The following is a 17,155-nucleotide window of genomic DNA, read 5'->3' as shown; positions in this document are numbered from 1 at the left end:
CCCTGTCCTCCTCCAGTCCAGTGTGAGACCCCCCTACCCCCAGGATCTTTAAAAATCTCCCTCCGTTAAGGGCGTACACCCACAAACTGTAGCTCTCCACGGAATTCAGTGCGAAACCTCAAGAAGCGTTGCATTTTCTCATCTCGGCCCCCTGCCCCAATGCCTAGTGGGCTGTCAAATTTTGCTGTCCTAAATGTCAAACTATTAGAGGAGGTGACCTGTCCCCCGGCCCCCAGGGCCCCAGACGCAGCGCGTTGCCTATACTGCAGCCCGCGACACCCCACAAGCGCGCGTTCTCTCCCCACCCGGTGGCAACAGGGCTTTCCGCGGGGCCGCGCCAGACTTTTCGAGACCGTCAATTGGTCGTAGTCCCGGCCACCCAACAGCCAATCAAGAAGAGGAAAGGTGACATCACTGGTTCTGTTCCCCTCCCCCAACCCAAACTTCCCTACTCCGGCTACCAGCAGCAACAACCACGTGGGGGAGGGGTAAGAGAGTAGAACCGGTGAGGTCATTGCACCGCCCCGACCGCAGCTGATTGGTTGCGGGGCTCGCGGGTGGCGGTTGGCTGCTCCTTGCACCTCCCCCTCGTGCCGCTACCGCTGCCACTGAGAGGAGCTATCGGCGACGCCAGAGCCAGTAATACGGGTGAGTCGGGGCCCTGGGTTTAAGATAGTCCTGGCGTCCAGTAAGACTCACGATGAACTGCCCTTTTCGACTTTTTCTTTTCGCCGGGGTTCTTTGGTGCTTCAGGCACTCTGTCACATGGGAGTTGTAGTCTACCTTGCACTGTCGGCTATGGGCCGGAGACGTGAGAAGACTACGATTCCCAGCAGGAATTGCGACTAGCCGGTCAACAAACGTTCGGGCCACGCCTTCCACCTCCGCTCATTGGACAAGCTGTCCATTAGCCCCGCCTCCTTTCATTTCATTGGCTACTGTCCCTCACAGAGGCTGGGTTCCGGCCTAGGCTGCATGGCGACTGGGTACTGTATTTGTCATTCGGAACTAAGACGGCTTTCAATTGGGCACGGCTTGTGTCCTTCAGTTGTTGTAGGGTAGGGCTCTAGGCAGATCAGGCGGTCGTAGGCTCAGGTTGGTGTCGGTCCCGGAGGGAGGCCGGTCTTGGACTTTGGCCCTGCCCCCTAGCGCTGCCGGATGGGCACGATTGGTCGCTTCGAGCGTCGCTCGTCGTCGAGAGGCGGAGCCGACCAGGCTGCGTATATCTATTGGTCTAGACTGGCGCCGGTCAGCGGGGTTGTGACCGCTGATTGGCTGGCTGCTCCAGCTGTTGCAGGTCCATTCACCATTTTGTGTGTTGGAGTAAAAAAAAAAGGGAGAATCGAGAGGGAGAGCCGGAGGGGGGGCGGGGAGGGACCGGACCGGACCGAGCCGGGGCCACGGCCCCCCGCCCCGAAACCCCGCCGAGCCCAAGGTGAGGGGCGGGGCCAGGGCTGACACAGGAAGCGGGGGTCCGGGGGGCTGGGGGCCGAGAGGGGACAGGTGGCAGGGACGGGGAGGGGGTACAGAGGGAAAGAGGTGGGCGGAATGGTGGGAAGGGAGGAGGGAGTGGAGGAAGTGCTGGGGGTTTGACAGAAAAGGGATAACGGGGGGGGGGGGTGGCGGGCAAAGAAGGGTAACAGGAATGGAGGGGTGACAGGACTAGATCAGGGTGATAGGGAGAGGGAGGGGACAGAGTTGGAGAGTGTGACAAGGAGAGGTGATGGGGAGAGAAGGTGACAGGTCCGGAGATGGCTGACAGGAGAGTGACTGGGAGGAATAGGTGACAGAGATAAACGGGGGTGACAAGGAGGGGGTGACAGGAGGGGGCCTAGGGCATGCGAGCAGTGAGGCAGAGGTAGAGGTGGTGGCAGGATGGGAGAGAGAGTGGCAGAGAAGCTGGTGCCAGGAGGGCTAATGGGAGCAGAGGGTATGAGACCCCAAAGAGCCAGGGCCTGGGCTGGCCTGGGCTCCAGGAGTTACTACTTAGATCTGAGGAAGGTGAGGGCCCCGGGGGCTTGGGTGGGAGTTATTCAGACAGGGTGGACAGGAAGAGAGTAGGCCCCAGGGGAAAGAAAGCAGCTCTGAGGTGAAGAGAGACTGGGCTAGGCAGCAAGGTCTAGGGGACCCAGGCAGTATAGTTGTAGGCCCTGGGTGGGATATGCAAAGGTTTGTGTTTGGGAAAAACTGGGGCCAGATCTCAGTCCCCAAGATGGTGGCCCAGTGGGTCAGTGGGGAGTAGGTGGTGGTGGCTGCCCAACTTCTGGGCATAGCCCCAGGCCCTCCAGGCTCTGCCTGTGAGGACCCCAGGATGGGCCCAAAAAGGGGCAGGCTTGGGATTTCAGGGTCCACAGGAGGAGCAGCCTGTAGCGGGAGAGCACGAGGTCAGGGGGCCCCTGGTAGCCGGAAGACTGAGTCGGGGTGCCTCTGATTGTGTTTGGCTTATGGTCCTGGGCCCCTTAACCCTCCTAGAGGCCTCCGTTTTGGCCTCCCAGGTTCTCTTAGTCACTTCAGAGTAAAGTTTTTTTCCCCTTTTCTTTTCTCAGGGCAGCTCGAAAGGGGGCGGGCAGTAATGACTGTTCAGGAAGTGGGTGAGGTTGGCCTGTTGGGCTTGTCCTGCTTTCTTTGACCTTATCCCACTTATCCCCACTTGGAGTTGGAGGGCATATTTGGGGGTCTGTGGGGGGCTAGCCGACTCAGCCACCCTACCAGAGCCAGCCCAGCCAGGGCAGGGATGCATGCAGGCCAGAAGAGGCAGGGGTTGGGTTTGCGGGTATCACGCTGGGTGCTGTGGGGGGAGGAGCAGGCTCCAGTGGGACAGAGAAACCCTAGGGTGTAGCTCTGTGTCCCACTGTGTGATGACGTGTGCGTGCCTCTGTGTGTGTGTGTGTTTGTGTGTGTTTGTGCGCGTGCGTGTGCTCCTGCACGGCCCCGTGGCAGTGCTGGGTATGAGCTCTTGCCCCAGACATGCCCCTGCCTGCTCCCTGCCAGGATCTGGGGAGATGGCCGTACCTGGCAGCCCTGGGGTGCAGAGCAGAGTGGGTAGCCGTCCCTCGGGACTCTCAGCTGCCCACTTCTTCCCACAATGCCTGGCCATGCCAGGCTGCCCAGAGGGGCGGAGGGAGGGTTGGGGGGGTGGAGAGAGGCTCATATCACAGCCCAATTACCTCTCTTTCTGTGACTTGGTGCTTGTGCATGTGTGTGTGTCTGAGTGCATGTACCCTCTGCATGGTGACAGTGTGAGTAAATGTGCCCTCTGGATCATGTGACAGGTAGCACACTGAAATGGCCAGGAGCACGGACTCTGGAGCCAGCGAGCCTGGGTTCAGACCCTAGCCCTGCTGTTCCCACCTGGATGGTCTTGGACAAGTTGCCTCATCTCTCTGTGCCTCAGTTTCCTCAGATGTGAAATGAGGCCGATAGTAGCACCTGCTTTTAGGACTGCTATGAGGATGAAACAGGTTAATAAAGGCAAGCTTAGCACAGAGTTCAGGACGAAGGGAGTGCTCCACAGGTGTGAACTGTTAATGCTTCTGGTGTCCTCTTGGGATGTTTGGAGCATGTGCTCTGTGTCCTCTGCAGAGACGGCAGGTGTCTGTGAGGGTTCCCCAAGGAGCTAGAGTGTGTATACTCAGGGGACTCGGGTGCTCGCCTGTGCCTGGTGCTGACTTGTGAATCACATGAGTTGAGGGTGGCCAGAGAGGAGGCCTTGGGGATGGTGGGATGGAGACAGCAGACTCAGCAAGTGGGAAGTCTTAGGGTACACTGGGTCTGTGGGGGTCCTGAGTTTCTCCCCATAATCCCTGTCCGCTCTCCCACCCTGCAGGTGGACAGAAATGAAGCCAATGAAAAAGACATGCACTGGCCTCTCAGGTGCTGGCAGCGGCAGCAAGTCCCCTCCAGCCACCAGGGCCAAGGCTCTGAGGCGGCGAGGGGCTGGGGAAGGTGACAAGCCAGAGGAGGAGGACGACGAGGCACAGCAGCCACAGCCACAGCCCGGGACTGAAGAGGCTGAGGAGGGGGAGGAGGAGGAGGCTGAGCAGGGCCCTGGGGCTGAAGGTGCCCCACTGGAACTGCACCCTGGCGACCCGGCTCCAGGCCCAGCGGAGGACTCCAAGGGGGATGGGGAGGCAGGCCGCTGGGAGCCCTCACTCAGCCGCAAGACAGCCACGTTCAAGTCGCGAGCGCCCAAGAAGAAATATGTGGAGGAGCACGGAGCTGGCAGTAGTGGGGTGGCTGGGGCCCCTGAAGAGCGGGTGCGGACCCCTGAGGAGGCCAGTGGCCTGGGGGTGCCTCCACGGCCACCCACCTCCACCCGTTCCTCCTCCACGGACACAGCCAGTGAGCACTCAGCAGACCTGGAGGATGAGCCAGCTGAGGCTTGTGGTCCAGGCCCCTGGCCCCCCAGTAGCACCAGTGGTGGCTATGACCTGCGGCAGCTGCGGTCCCAGCGGGTGCTGGCCCGGCGTGGTGATGGCCTCTTCCTGCCAGCTGTGGTGCGCCAGGTGCGCCGAAGCCAGGACCTGGGCGTGCAGTTCCCTGGTGACCGAGCCCTGACGTTCTACGAGGGGGTGCCAGGCAGTGGTGTGGATGTGGTTTTGGATGCCACACCACCACCAGGTGCCCTGGTGGTGGGCACAGCTGTCTGTACCTGTGTGGAGCCCGGCGTGGCTGCCTACCGGGAAGGTGTGGTGGTGGAGGTGGCCACCAAGCCAGCTGCCTACAAGGTCCGTCTCAGCCCCAGCCCCAGCTCCCAGCCAGGCCCACCAGGCAGCCTCCCACAGCCTCCACAGCCACTGCACCGTGAGCCCGAGGAGGCCGTGTGGGTGGCCCGCTCCAGCCTGCGCCTGCTTCGGCCCCCCTGGGAACCTGAGGCCCTGCTGAGGAAACCCCCCATAGGCCCCGAGGAAGAGCAGGCAGAGCCTAGGGCCACCCTGCCACCCTGCCCTGCTGCCCTGGACCCCAAACAGCCCGAGGATGCTGAAGTCTCTAAGATCAGCTTTGGTGGCAACCTGGGTACTCACTGTGAGGAGGGCGAGGAGAAGCACACTCCAGCCCTGGGCACCCCAGCCCTGCTCCCACTGCCCCCACCCCAGCTCCTGTCGCCACCACCCAAGTCTCCAGCCTTTGTGGGCCCTGGCCGACCTGGCGAGCAACCCTCGCCCTGCCAGGAGGGGAGCCAGGGCGGCAGCCGCAGCAGCAGTGTGGCCTCCCTGGAGAAGGGGACCGCGCCAGCAGCCCGGGCCCGTACGCCACTGACGGCTGCCCAACAGAAGTATAAGAAAGGCGATGTGGTCTGCACACCCAGCGGAATCCGAAAGAAGTTCAATGGCAAGCAGTGGCGCCGGCTGTGCTCGAGAGATGGTTGCATGAAGGAGTCACAGCGGCGAGGCTACTGCTCACGCCACCTGTCCATGCGAACCAAAGAGATGGAAGGCCTGGCAGACAGCGGGCCTGGGGGGGCGGGCCGGCCAGCGGCGGTGGCAGCCCGTGAGGGCAGCACGGAGTTTGACTGGGGTGATGAGACATCGAGGGACAGCGAGGCCAGCAGTGTGGCGGCTCGTGGAGACTCGCGACCACGCCTGGTGGCCCCTGCTGACTTGTCACGCTTTGAGTTCGACGAGTGTGAGGCAGCCGTGATGCTAGTGTCACTGGGCAGCTCGCGCTCAGGCACCCCGTCCTTCTCGCCCGTCTCCACTCAGTCGCCCTTCTCGCCAGCCCCGTCGCCCTCACCCTCGCCACTCTTTGGCTTCCGCCCCGCCAACTTCAGCCCCATCAACGCTTCGCCAGTCATCCAGCGCACTGCAGTCCGCAGTCGCCACCTGAGCGCCAGCACCCCTAAGGCAGGCGTGCTGACGCCACCAGACCTGGGCCCCCACCCGCCGCCACCTGCCCCCCGAGAGCGCCACTCCTCTGGCATCCTACCCACCTTCCAGACCAACCTGACCTTCACCGTGCCCATCAGCCCTGGGCGACGGAAGACAGAGCTGTTGCCGCACCCAGGGGCCTTGGGGGCCCCTGGCACAGGGGGTGGAGGAGCCGCCCCAGACTTCCCCAAGAGCGACAGCTTAGACTCTGGTGTGGACTCGGTGTCTCACACGCCTACACCCTCCACGCCGGCTGGCTTCCGGGCTGTGTCCCCTGCCGTGCCCTTCTCTCGCTCCCGCCAGCCCTCACCATTGCTGCTGTTGCCCCCGCCTGCTGGCCTGACCTCGGATCCAGGGCCCTCTGTGCGCAGGGTACCTGCCGTGCAGCGGGACTCACCTGTCATTGTCCGCAACCCAGATGTGCCACTGCCCTCCAAATTCCCTGGGGAGGTGGGCACTGCTGGTGATGTGCGGGCTGGGGGACCTGGGCGGGGCTGCCGGGAGACCCTGGTGCCCCCTGGGGTGGCCAGTGGGAAGCCTGGCCTGCCCCCACCCCTGCCAGCCCCTGTGCCCATCACCGTGCCTCCAGCTGCACCGACTGCTGTGGCCCAGCCGATGCCCACCTTTGGCCTGGCTTCTTCACCCTTCCAACCCGTGGCCTTCCACCCCTCACCTGCTGCCCTGTTGCCTGTCTTGGTGCCCAGCAGCTATACCAGCCACCCTGCCCCCAAGAAGGAAGTCATCATGGGCCGGCCTGGAACAGGTAAGAGGTAGCAGTGGATGGGCTGTGCAAGGCTCACCTCAAATAGAGCCTCCTGCAAGCTGAGCTCTCGAGAGGTGAGCTCCTCACCTTGGGAGGGCTTCAAGGGGAGGCCAGCCTCCTCTCTGCACAGATGTTGCAGTGGGAATTCACATGTCAGGAAAGAGATTGGACCTTTAAGGCTCAAAGCACCATTTCCAGAGGCCTCCTGTCAGAGAAGGTGGTCTTGAGAGGTCTACCAGTCAGCAGACCTTTATGGAGCGCAGACTGAGGCAGGTCTCCCTGGAGCTGATGGGATAACGGAGAATGATAATTGTGGCAACCTCTTCCACATCTTGGGGGACTGGACGAGGGCATCGCCATGGTAAGCACTGCATGTAGGTGAGCTTGCCAAATGTTCACATCCACCTCACATCACACTCACCACGTACCCCCAATCTAAACCCTTTTCAAATCTTAGCTCATTTTATCTTTGCAACCACCCTAACAGGAAGATGCTATGATGATGCTTGTTTTTTGGTTTTTGGTTTTTGTTTTTTTTGAGACGGGGTTTCGCTCTTGTTACCCAGGCTGGAGTGCAATGGCGCGATCTCGGCTCACCGCAGCCTCCGCCTCCTGGGTTCAGGCAATTCTCCTGCCTCAGCCTCCTGAGTAGCTGGGATTACAGGCACACACCACCATGCCCAGCTAATGTTTTGTATTTTTAGTAGAGACGGGGTTTCACCATGTTGACCAGGATGGTCTCGATATCTTGACCTTGTGATCCACCCGCCTCGGCCTCCCAAAGTGCTGGGATTATAGACTTGAGCCACTGTGCCCGGCAATGATGATGCTTGTTTAAAGGGAACTAAGGCCAGAGTCATAACTTGCCCAGGGTTACATGGCTAGTAAATCCTGGAGCAGCCCTCAAACTCAGGCAGGCTGGCCCACGTGGCCATAGTGCTGGATTACAGATGGGGAGACGGAGGCTTTCACAGGTCCTTCCCAGGAGGTGGCAGGACCAGGACTGGAGCCCTCATCTTGATCACTGTGTCCAGTAAATATCACAGGCATGGTCAGTGCCATGGAGGGGAGCCGGGGTGTGCCAGGCATTCCTCCAGGTGTGAATCTAGCCTGGCTGCCCTGAGGACAGGGCGTGTATGCTAGGAGTTGAAGGATGAGTAGGGACCAGCAACCGTGGGGCAGAAGAGTCTCCTGGGAGGAGGCCGACGGGACGGCTTTGAGGCCGGAAGGAGCACAACCTAGGAGGGGAAGAGGGAAGGTCAGGGTGGCTGGAGAGCTGACAGTGGGGGTGGAAGGGTGGCATTTCTGAGATGGTGCTGGACAGCTAGAGACCCAGTCCAGGCTGGGTCTTGTAGTAGCACCACACAGAGGGTGACAGACCTGTCAGAAGCTCCTTCCTAATATTTCTTATTTACTTATGTATTATGTATTTATTTATTTTTATAGAGGTGGGGTCTTACTACATTGCCCAGGCTGGTCTCCAGCTCCTGGGCTCAAGCAGTCTTCCTGTCTTGGCCTCCCAAAGTGCTAGGATTATAGGTGTGAGCCACTGCACCCGGCCTTATTTGTTTATTAATCTAATGTTGATTCAGGGCCTGGCACCGTGCTGTGCCTGGCCTTGTGCTGGATGGTGCTGAGGACACAGCCCTACTTTCACAGGGCTCACAGCCTCTGGAATAGACAGACCTGTCCCTTGACAGTAACAGTCTGGGGTGGTCAGGGATGGTGTGAATGAGGTCCAGGAGGCTGTGGGAGCCCAGAGAAGATGCCTGTCCAGCCTGAGAAGTCAGGGAAGGCTTCTTGGAAGAAAGGCCAGGTGCCTATGAACTGAAACCCGAAGGGTGTGCAGATGTAAGCACAGCAAGGTAGGCAGGAAGGACCTTCAGGCAGAGGAAAGAGTTTGTGCAAAGGCCTTAAGGCAAAAGCTGATATTTGTTTTTTTTTTTTTTTTTTTTTGAGACAGAGTTTCGCTCTCGTTACCTAGGCTGGAGTGCAATGGTGCGATCTCGGCTCACCGCAGCCTCCGCCTCCTGGGTTCAGGCAATTCTCCTGCCTCAGCCTCCTGAGTAGCTGGGATTACAGGCATGCGCCACCATGCCCAGCTAATTTTTGTATTTTTAGTAGAGATGGGGTTTCACCATGTTGACCAGGATGGTCTCGATCTCTTGACCTCGTGATCCACCCGCCTCGGCCTCCCAAAGTGCTGGGATTACAGACGTGAGCCACTGCGCCCGGCAAAAGCTGATATTTGTAAGCTGTTGAATCTGCAAAGTCAAAGGCTCTAGATGGTGGGTGAGTGCTGGGGATATGTGGCCAGATCGGTGAGCAAGGGTCAGATCAGAGAGGGGACCTTTTTTTTTTTTTTTTTTTTTGAGATGGGGTTTCACCATATTGGTCAGGCTGGTCAGGCTGGTCTCAAACTGCTGACTTCAGGTGATCCTCCCAACAGAGAGGACCTTTATATAAGGTCATTATGAACTGTATCCTGAGGGTACTAGGGAGCCATGGGAGGTTTTGAGCAGATTCAACCACTGCTGCACCTTGGAAGGTAGGTTGAGTCTCTGAGAGCAGAGGCAGGGAGACCAGGGAGGAAGGAGGCTGGGTGTGAATGTGTAGGAGCTGCTGTGACTTGGGCTGGGGCAGGAACCCTTTCAGGAAGGAGCACTGGCCTGGCCCTGCCCTTACGAGGCTCCAGCCCAGGCCAGTCCCTAAGGACAGGGCACAGAGACATGGGCTATGCCTGCCCCTCGTGCTCATACACAGAACTCAGGTTGTGAGTTTCATGTTTCACCCTGCCACCAACATGTTTTACATTTGTTGTTATAGGTGATATGAGCAAAATTTCATAGCAGGGATTTCTGTCCTTAGGCCAATGAAGAAACCGAAGCAGTGGGTCTCTAACCACTCCCCTACCCTTCATCCCACCATGTGCCCACAGCCCCCGACATGGCTCCCACAGCATCGTCTCATGTGACCACTCCTGCTGTGTGGGGAAGGATGCCACTGGTACAGGGGATGCTGAGGCTTACCAGGGCAGGCCGAGCAGGGCTCTGGCTACCATTTTCCAGATGAGGAAAAGTGAGGCCCTGACAAAGGGAGAGTCTCGATTGAGGTCAGTCAGCCAGTGAGGGGCAGGATGAGGGCCTTGAGCCACCTCCCAACTTCCAGACTGTGGAGCTTTCACTACCAAAAGTGGCAGCGAGCAGCACTGGTGATGCATGTGCCTGGCACACTTCAGTGAGTCCTGCTGAGCCTTTCCTCCCTGAATCCTCACGATGCCCCAGGCTGGTACCACAATTAGTTCCATTGGACAGAGGAGGAAACTATAGCCTGAGAGATTAAGTGACTTGCCCAGGGTATCCCAGCTAGGAAGAGAGAGAGCCAGGATTTTGAGACAGAGTCTAGCTCTGTCACTCAGGCTGGAGTGCAGTGGCACGATCTCAGCTCACTGCAACCTCCACCTCCTGGGTTCAAGCCACTCTCCCACCTCAGCCTCCTGAGTAGCTGGGATTACAGGAATGTGCCACCATGCTAATTTTTGTATTTTTAGTAGAGATGAGGTTTCATCATGTTGGCCAGGCTGGTCTTGAATGCCTGACCTCAGGTGATCCACCTGCCTTGGCCTTCCAAAGCGCTGGGATTACAGGTATGAGTCACTGTACCCAGTCGCCAAAAGCCAGGATTTGAACTCAGGCTCTCTGGCTCCAGCTCCCAGGCCCTTAAGCACTTTTTTTTTTTTTTTTGAGACAGAGGCTTGCTCTGCTGCCCAGGCTGGAGTGCAGTGGCATTGTCTTGGCTTACTGCAACCTCCACTTCCCAGGTTCAAATGATTCTCCTGCCTCAGCCTCCTGAGTAGTTGGGATTACAGGCGCATATCACCACGCTCAGCTAATTTTTGTATTTTTAGTAGAGACAGGATTTCACCATGTTGGCCAGGTTGGTCTCAACTCCTGACCTCATGATTCGCCCGCCTTGGCCTCCCAAAGTGCTGGGATTACAAATGTGAGCCACCGTGCCCGGCAAGTACTTTCAATAATGATGATAACAGTAATACCCACTGTACTGAGTGGACACTGTGTGCCTTACCCCGGGCTTGGGACCATTTCATCAACCCCACCTGATGCTGTGAAGCAGATTGCCAGGCCTGTTAAGGGGTAAACTGAGGATCAGAGAAGGGAGGCCCCTTGCTGGGGGCCACCTGGTTGTCAGAACTTGTCCAATGCCTGTCCTGGCAGTTCTGAGGAGTGCCTGCCTAACAACACCCATGCTGAGGTATCCAGGATGCCTTCAGGTCCCTGAACAGCCGGCCCTTTCATTCTTCTCCCAGACGCCTCCCTAAACCCTTGGGAGGTAGGCAGCTTGGGGCCTTTTCCCCAAGAGGCCCAAATAGGGCTGACTGTGTCCGGTGGTATAGTGAGGTTGCAGGCCTGGTCCCTTCTGCTGGCCCGTGCCAGGGCCTGACCCTCCATCAGAGGGCAGCAGGTGTGAGGGGGCGGCCCAGGGCAGCCTGCCTGCTCCTGCCCCCCGCCAGGCATTTGCTTCCTCTGGGGGACTTGCTGGGGCAGGCAGCCGGCATTCTCAGCATTCTGCGCATGGCATGCCCAGCCAGCTGCTGTTGCCACCTCCCTGTGACTCTTCCCGCCTGCTCCCCAGGAGAGGATTCCGCCCCAGGGCCTGCAGCCCCAGTCCAGGAGTCCAGATGTTTCAGCCCCATTCCTGGTATGGCCTCCCTCCCAGCTCCCAGCTTCCTGCCTGGCTTCCCCTTGTTGACAGGGGTTGCTCCTTCTCCTGGGCTTCTGTCTGGCGGTCTGGCTCTACTGTCTGTCTTATCCTTGGCTTCCTGTGTCTCTCTCTGGTCTCTATTTCTAGGTCTATATGTGTGTCTCTCCCTGGACCACTGTCTGTCAAGACTCTTTTTGAGTCTGATGGCTCTCTATGCCCTCCTGGGTTTGTTCCTGTCTGGACTTCAGTCCTTGCCTGAGCTTTCAGCCCACCCTCTTTTTGTTTTGGCTGCCAGTCTTGGCATCCTGTGTCTATGGGCCAGCCTTGGCCTCCCTGTGGCCCTCCCACTCCCACTCTTTAGACAGACTAGCTGCCCCCATGCCAGCCTCCCAGCCCTACCCTGTGCATATCAGGTGTTCTGTTCTTTTTTTTGAGATGGAGTCTCTGTCACCCAGTCTGGAGAGCAGTGGCATGACCTCGGCTCACTGCAACCTCTGCCCCCCAGGTTCAAGTGATTCTCCTGCCTCAGCCTCCTGAGTAGCTGGGATTACAGGTGCCTGCCACCGCTCCCGGCTCATTTTTGTGTTTTTAGTAGAGACGGTTTCACCATCTTGGCCAGGCTGGTCTTGAACTCCTGACCTTGTGATCCACCTGCCTCGGCCTCTCAAAGTGCTGCGATTACCGGTGTGAGCCACCACATCTGGGCCGGTGTTCTGTTCTGTTAAGATAGTGGGCAGCTGCCAAGCACCAGATCTCCTACTTCTTTCTTGGGGAGGGTTGGGAGGTTGTCCAGGCCAGGGAGCCCCCTCATGCTCCTTGACAAATTAATTGCCTACTACTGTCCCTGAAATCTGCTGAGAATTGTTGAGAACCATCCTGCAGACCCAAGCACCTGTTCCCAAGACAGGCAGGAAGACGGGGGCTGTATGGACCAAGCTAGGAGATCCGGCAGTTGGGGGCGGCAGGAAAGAAGCTTCTGTGCCCACTCACCTGCTAGAGGGCATGACCCAGATCACCCTACCTCCCCCTGCTACCCCTTGCCTTTCAGGAGACATATTTGGTGCCAGCTTCATTGAAAGGAATCCCAGATATAGTGCATCCCAATAGGTAGGGCCTCAGAGACCAGGAAGTACCCACCAACTATGCTTGGGCAGGTGGGGAAAAAGAAGGGCCAAAGGGGTTGAGCCTGGGTCTCCTGACTCCCCAAATCCAGGTACTGCCCACCATAATTTCCATTTTGTCTCAAACAGTGAACCCCATCTCCCCCAACAGAAGCCAGCTCCCTCCTCATCCCTCTGCCAGGCCCAGGGCTGAGCTGTCTGGGGCAAGTGGGTGGGGAAGGCAGATGTGGATGCAGGCACAGGCAAGGATGAGCACAGTGAGGTACCGAGTTTGGGGAAGCCAGGCGGCAGGGACAACTCAGTGATTCATGGGGGGCTGTTCAGGTAGGTTTCTCATTGGAGGTGACATTTGAGCTGAAGTGTGAGGAATGAGTAGATCTCAGAGTAGTCAAAGAAAGGAAAAGGCAATTCCGGCTGAAGTAGCTGCATGAGCAAAGACCAGGAGCAATGAAAGTGCATAAACTCCAAGTGGCTAGTTGAGGCTGGAGCTGACACCAGAGTCCAGGCTTAGCAGAAGTGTGCCATGGACGACAGACCCAGCCCGAATGCCAGGCTGAGAAGCTGGCGCTCTGCTTGGGCCAGTAAAGAGCCAAGAAGGCATTTAGAGGAGGGAAAAGGTTGCATCTAGGTGTCAGGGAACCCTGGAGACAGCCCTGGAGAGACAGGAAGCCTCGGCTGGGAAGAAGATGGCTTGGGGATGAGGAAGAGAGGAAGAAGAGTTTGTGAAGTTGCAGGAGTGAGTCTTGGTGACTTTGTAGGAGAGACCCCAGCTCCCCCAGCTTGGCAGCCCCCAGCTCCAGAAATGCTGCGAGGTGTCAGGCTGCCTCCTGGCGGCGGGCGGTGGCGGGGCAGCAGGCGTACGCATGCGCGGCAGAGTGGGTGGTGGGGGTGCGTTCCGGAGCCCCCGGCGCCCGGGTATTAATGGCTCCATTAGTGGCCGGGAGGGAGGCGCATTAGCGGCGGCGACGGCGTCTGGCTCCCATTACCACCGGCGGCAGCGGCTGCACCGCAGGCGGCTGGACTCTAGCCCGCCGCGTCGCCTCCTCAGCCCCCACCCTATCCCCTGTTCCCGCTCCCCACGAGGGCCCGGGCAGGGAACTCCCGTCACCCTATTTCGGCGGAAAAGCTGATTGTGAAGCCACATAGATTCGGGTTCAAATCCCGGCTGTGCCACCTTCCGGCTGCAAGATGCTAATCCCATTCTGAGCCTGTTTCTTGCAAAGTAGTCGGGGAGACCGGGTGCTCCGGGGCTGTGTAGACGCGCACCGGCACCCAGCGAGGGCCGCGCCCAGCCCCCGCTGGCACCTAGGGGTGCGGGTTCCCGCGCGCCCCTAGGGGTAGGCCTCTTGCGCCGCGCCTCCGTCCTTCCCATTGGCTGCCGTCTCGCCCGCCCACCGCTGATTGGCCGAGGCCTGCTTTCCCCGCCCCCGAGCGATTAACCCCTGCGCGGCTGCGTCCTAGGGCTGGGTGGGGAACTCTCCCTCCCACTGTAGACAGCTCGGCTGCCAGCTGGCCGGCGCCCCGCCGCGGCCCGCGTGGGTGTCAGGGCGGCCGGGCACCCGCCCACCCTCCCTGCACAAAGCGGCTTTGTGGGGCCTGCCGGGGTTGGCTGGGGGCCAGGCGGCGAGTGGAAAATCTCGTGAGCGCGAGGAGGGTGGGGAACGCGGGGCGGCGCCCCCTCCTCTGCCCGAGCCTTGGCCCCTCCCTCATCCCGCGGGGACCAACCCTCCCAGCCCCAGCGCCTGTACACCCCTTACCCACCCCCGCACTTTCCCATCCCCAAACCCACGTCTCTCACCCCCCCACCCCCGCATCCCACCCATCTCCCAATCTCCGGGGACCATCCCCCACACTCTCTCCCATGTCTCTCTTTTCCTCCTGGTCCCCCTGCCTACCCCAGCCCCACTCACACTGACTCACCCCGGCGCTATTTTTAGCCCCCCATCCCTGCGGAGCCGTGCCAGCCCAATCCTGGGCTCGTTCCCCAGGCAACCCTGGCCGTCGCCGACGCCGCCCGGGGTGGGTGGGTGGGTGTGTATGTGGAAAGCGGGTGAGGGGAGCTGGGGACACCGGGGTGGTGAGCTGAGGCGGGGACCCGGCCCTGGAGAGCAGGGTGGGGAGCCGCAGGCTGCCGGCACGGGTGCGGTGCCTCACGGGCTCAATAAATGGGGCCTGCGAGTTTAGAGTGCCTCTGCCTGTCCCTCAGTCTGTCAGCATCCCTGGCTGCTCGCCCCAGGCCTCTGGGCAGGCCTCAGCCTGTAGCATCCACCCCTGTGACTGTTGATGTCTTCGTCTAGGTTCCCTGTCCCCAGGCCTGGGTGTGGTGGCACAATGAGGGCTGTTTAGGGGGAGTCTGTTTGTGGAGTTGGTTAGGGGTTGGTGCAGGGGGTGGCTGCCATCACAGTCCTGCTCAGTACCTTGAGCGAAGGATGATATTGCACCCCCTCTCACATGGGGCTAGGTCCCTGGTCTGGGGAGACTACCCCAGCTTTTGCCAACTAGGGAGGCCCCAGTTAGGGTTGGGGATGGCAAGAGAGAGGGAGCTGTCTAGGGATAGGACCTGCTCCCTCCTCTTTGCTCCTAATCCACCCCCACCCAGGGTTCCTCCATCCTGAACAATAGAAGCTAAGTATAGGGCTGGCCCAGTGCCCAGGGCAGGGGGGCCCTTCCCGCCCGGATTCCCGCCCCTCCCTGCCAGGCTAGGCCCCCACTTGGTTGTACGCTGCCCCTAAAGGGGCCTCTTCCCATCTCTCCTCCGTGGGCACTATGTCTTTTACCAGATGTGCAACCCTCCCAGATGTGTGGGGCCCACTTTCCCTGCTGTGCCATGCCTGGCTCTTTTTCTCACCCAACAGAAGTGGGGGATCTGGGGGGCAGAGCTCCTCTGAGTTCTGTCCTTGGGCTGTAGTGCAGAAGGGAAGGGGTTAACTTGCCAGTAGGTGACTCACTCACCGGTGGGGAGAGGAGGGGGCAGTGGTGGGGAGATAGCGGGCCACATTGATTTCAGCCTCAATTCCTGCCTCACATTGCAGTCCCTGGGGCAGTGAGGTAATGGAGGGTCTGAGTCTGGGGCTGCATAGGAAGGAGGGGGCAGTCACCTAATAGTCCCTCTGGTAGCCCCTCCAGGCTCACAGCCAAGTGTCTGGCCCTGTAGTCTCTGGAGGTCAGAGGGCTACAGACCTTCCCTTCCCGTGTTGCCCGCTCAGGTTACCCCGTTTTTGCTCCCTCTCCATTTCTTCAGCTCTGTCAGTGGATGGGGAAGGTTAGGGAAAGGGCTTGTCTGCTCCTGTCGGCCATCCAACCTGTGGAAGAGCCCAGTCTTGGTCCATCTGAGCCTGTGCAACCTTTACCTGCCCATGTGACCCCAGTCCTGTGCCTTTACTAGGTATGGCCCCAGGGCCCCTCTTGGGTGATCTGAGGCCTCTGTGTCTCTGCCTGATGGGCCCCACATCCTTGCTTGTGTCTTTGTGTGAGCCCCCTCACCTTTCTGTGGTCCACGTGGCTCTGTATCATTGGCCTCTGTAGTTCCCTCCCTGGGTCCACCCTGAGGTTCCCTCCCTGGGTCCACCCTGAGGTTAGGCCTTGAGTAATGGAAACAGCACGCTTGAGTTGGAGCTCTGGGCTGGTACATCCTGACTGCATGATCTTGCCACAATTTATTCCATCTCTGAGGCTCATTTTCTCACCTGAACAATGGGTGTAATAAAGCATACCTCCCTAGGTGGCTGTGAGGATTCAATGAACCAGATAATACATACAAGCTCCCAGCACACAGCAGCCCCAGTAAGTGTTAGTTTCCTTTCTTCCTGGCCCTTTTTTTCTGGGAGGAGGAGGGGCAGTTAGGGGGTGGCTGGCAGAGTAGTGCGGTGAGGCCAGACATGGTGTGCTCTGTGGTCCCCTGCCTTATGCTACTAGGAAGAGGGTCCAGAGTGGCAGATGAGTGTCAGGGTGGGTGGCTGAATGATGTCGACGGCCACTGGGTTCTGTATACCTGATGGGCCTGGGTACTGAAGCAGGTAGTGCCTATTAGGATAGGTTTATATAGAGGGTGGGGTCGGTATGGTGTCCGTGAAAACTGTGTGCACTGGGGATAGAAGGCGCTTTGTGAGTGTTAGGAAGGCTGTGTGTATGTGACAGAGGAGTGTGTGGTTGTGTGGGAGGGGTGTGGAGTGTGTGTAGTGGACAAGCAGGGCTATGCTGAGTTCCTCCTGCTTGACATGTCTGTTTGCATGATTCCTGTGGGCTGGTGGGGGTGCGATGAGGATGCGGGTTGTCGAGGCATGTGTGACAGGGCATGGATGAGATGGGTGATGTGAACAGGATGGGAGAGTGTGCACGATGGTGGGTGGGGAGCGATGGACCGTGAGCGTGTGAGGTTGTACATCTGTGAGAGCAGGTGTGTGAGGTGTTACTTCGTGTGTGACAGTGTGGGTGTAAGACAGAGGGCATATGTGCCCGTGGGGTGTGTAGGAGATAATGGGTGTGGCACGAAAGTGTGTCTGTGTATGTCTGTGAGGAGTGTGAGTGTGAGTAGGTGAGGGCTCAGGGATGCCTCGCCCAGCCCTACGCGCAGTTTGTCTGCCTAGCGGGGCCAGGCGGGCGTGCGGGAGGCGGGCCGAACCGCGCGTGAGCGTTTTCCTCGCGCAGACTGGACTTACACGGTACCACGCAAAACCCCAGGA

The 17,155-nt window shown here is 59.2% G+C and overlaps 1 protein-coding gene across 5 annotated transcripts in view; it reads left to right on the top strand.

Moving 5' to 3' along the window:
* Positions 1-515: 515 nt before the first annotated feature.
* Positions 516-17,155, top strand: part of CIC (capicua transcriptional repressor) — a 28,662-nt gene continuing 12,022 nt past the window's right edge. Inside the window, exons 1-2 of one of the 5 annotated variants that reach the window (XM_032249216.1) lie at positions 516-648; positions 3,827-6,630. In XM_032249216.1, the coding sequence (XP_032105107.1) occupies positions 3,837-6,630 (2,794 nt within the window). In that variant the 5' untranslated portion in view covers positions 516-648; positions 3,827-3,836. Of the gene's footprint in view, positions 649-1,258; positions 1,436-3,826; positions 6,631-17,155 lie in introns of those variants that run through there. The other 4 variants (XM_032249220.1, XM_032249219.1, XM_032249215.1 and 1 more) reach the window with 4 other exon arrangements.

The sequence above is a fragment of the Sapajus apella genome, unplaced genomic scaffold, assembly GCF_009761245.1.
Source record: "Sapajus apella isolate SASKATOON/1434 unplaced genomic scaffold, GSC_monkey_1.0 scaffold68, whole genome shotgun sequence".
Lineage (NCBI taxonomy): Eukaryota > Metazoa > Chordata > Mammalia > Primates > Cebidae > Sapajus > Sapajus apella.
The sequence above is the reverse complement of the archived record's forward strand: the minus strand, read 5'-3'. Positions and strand labels throughout refer to the sequence as shown.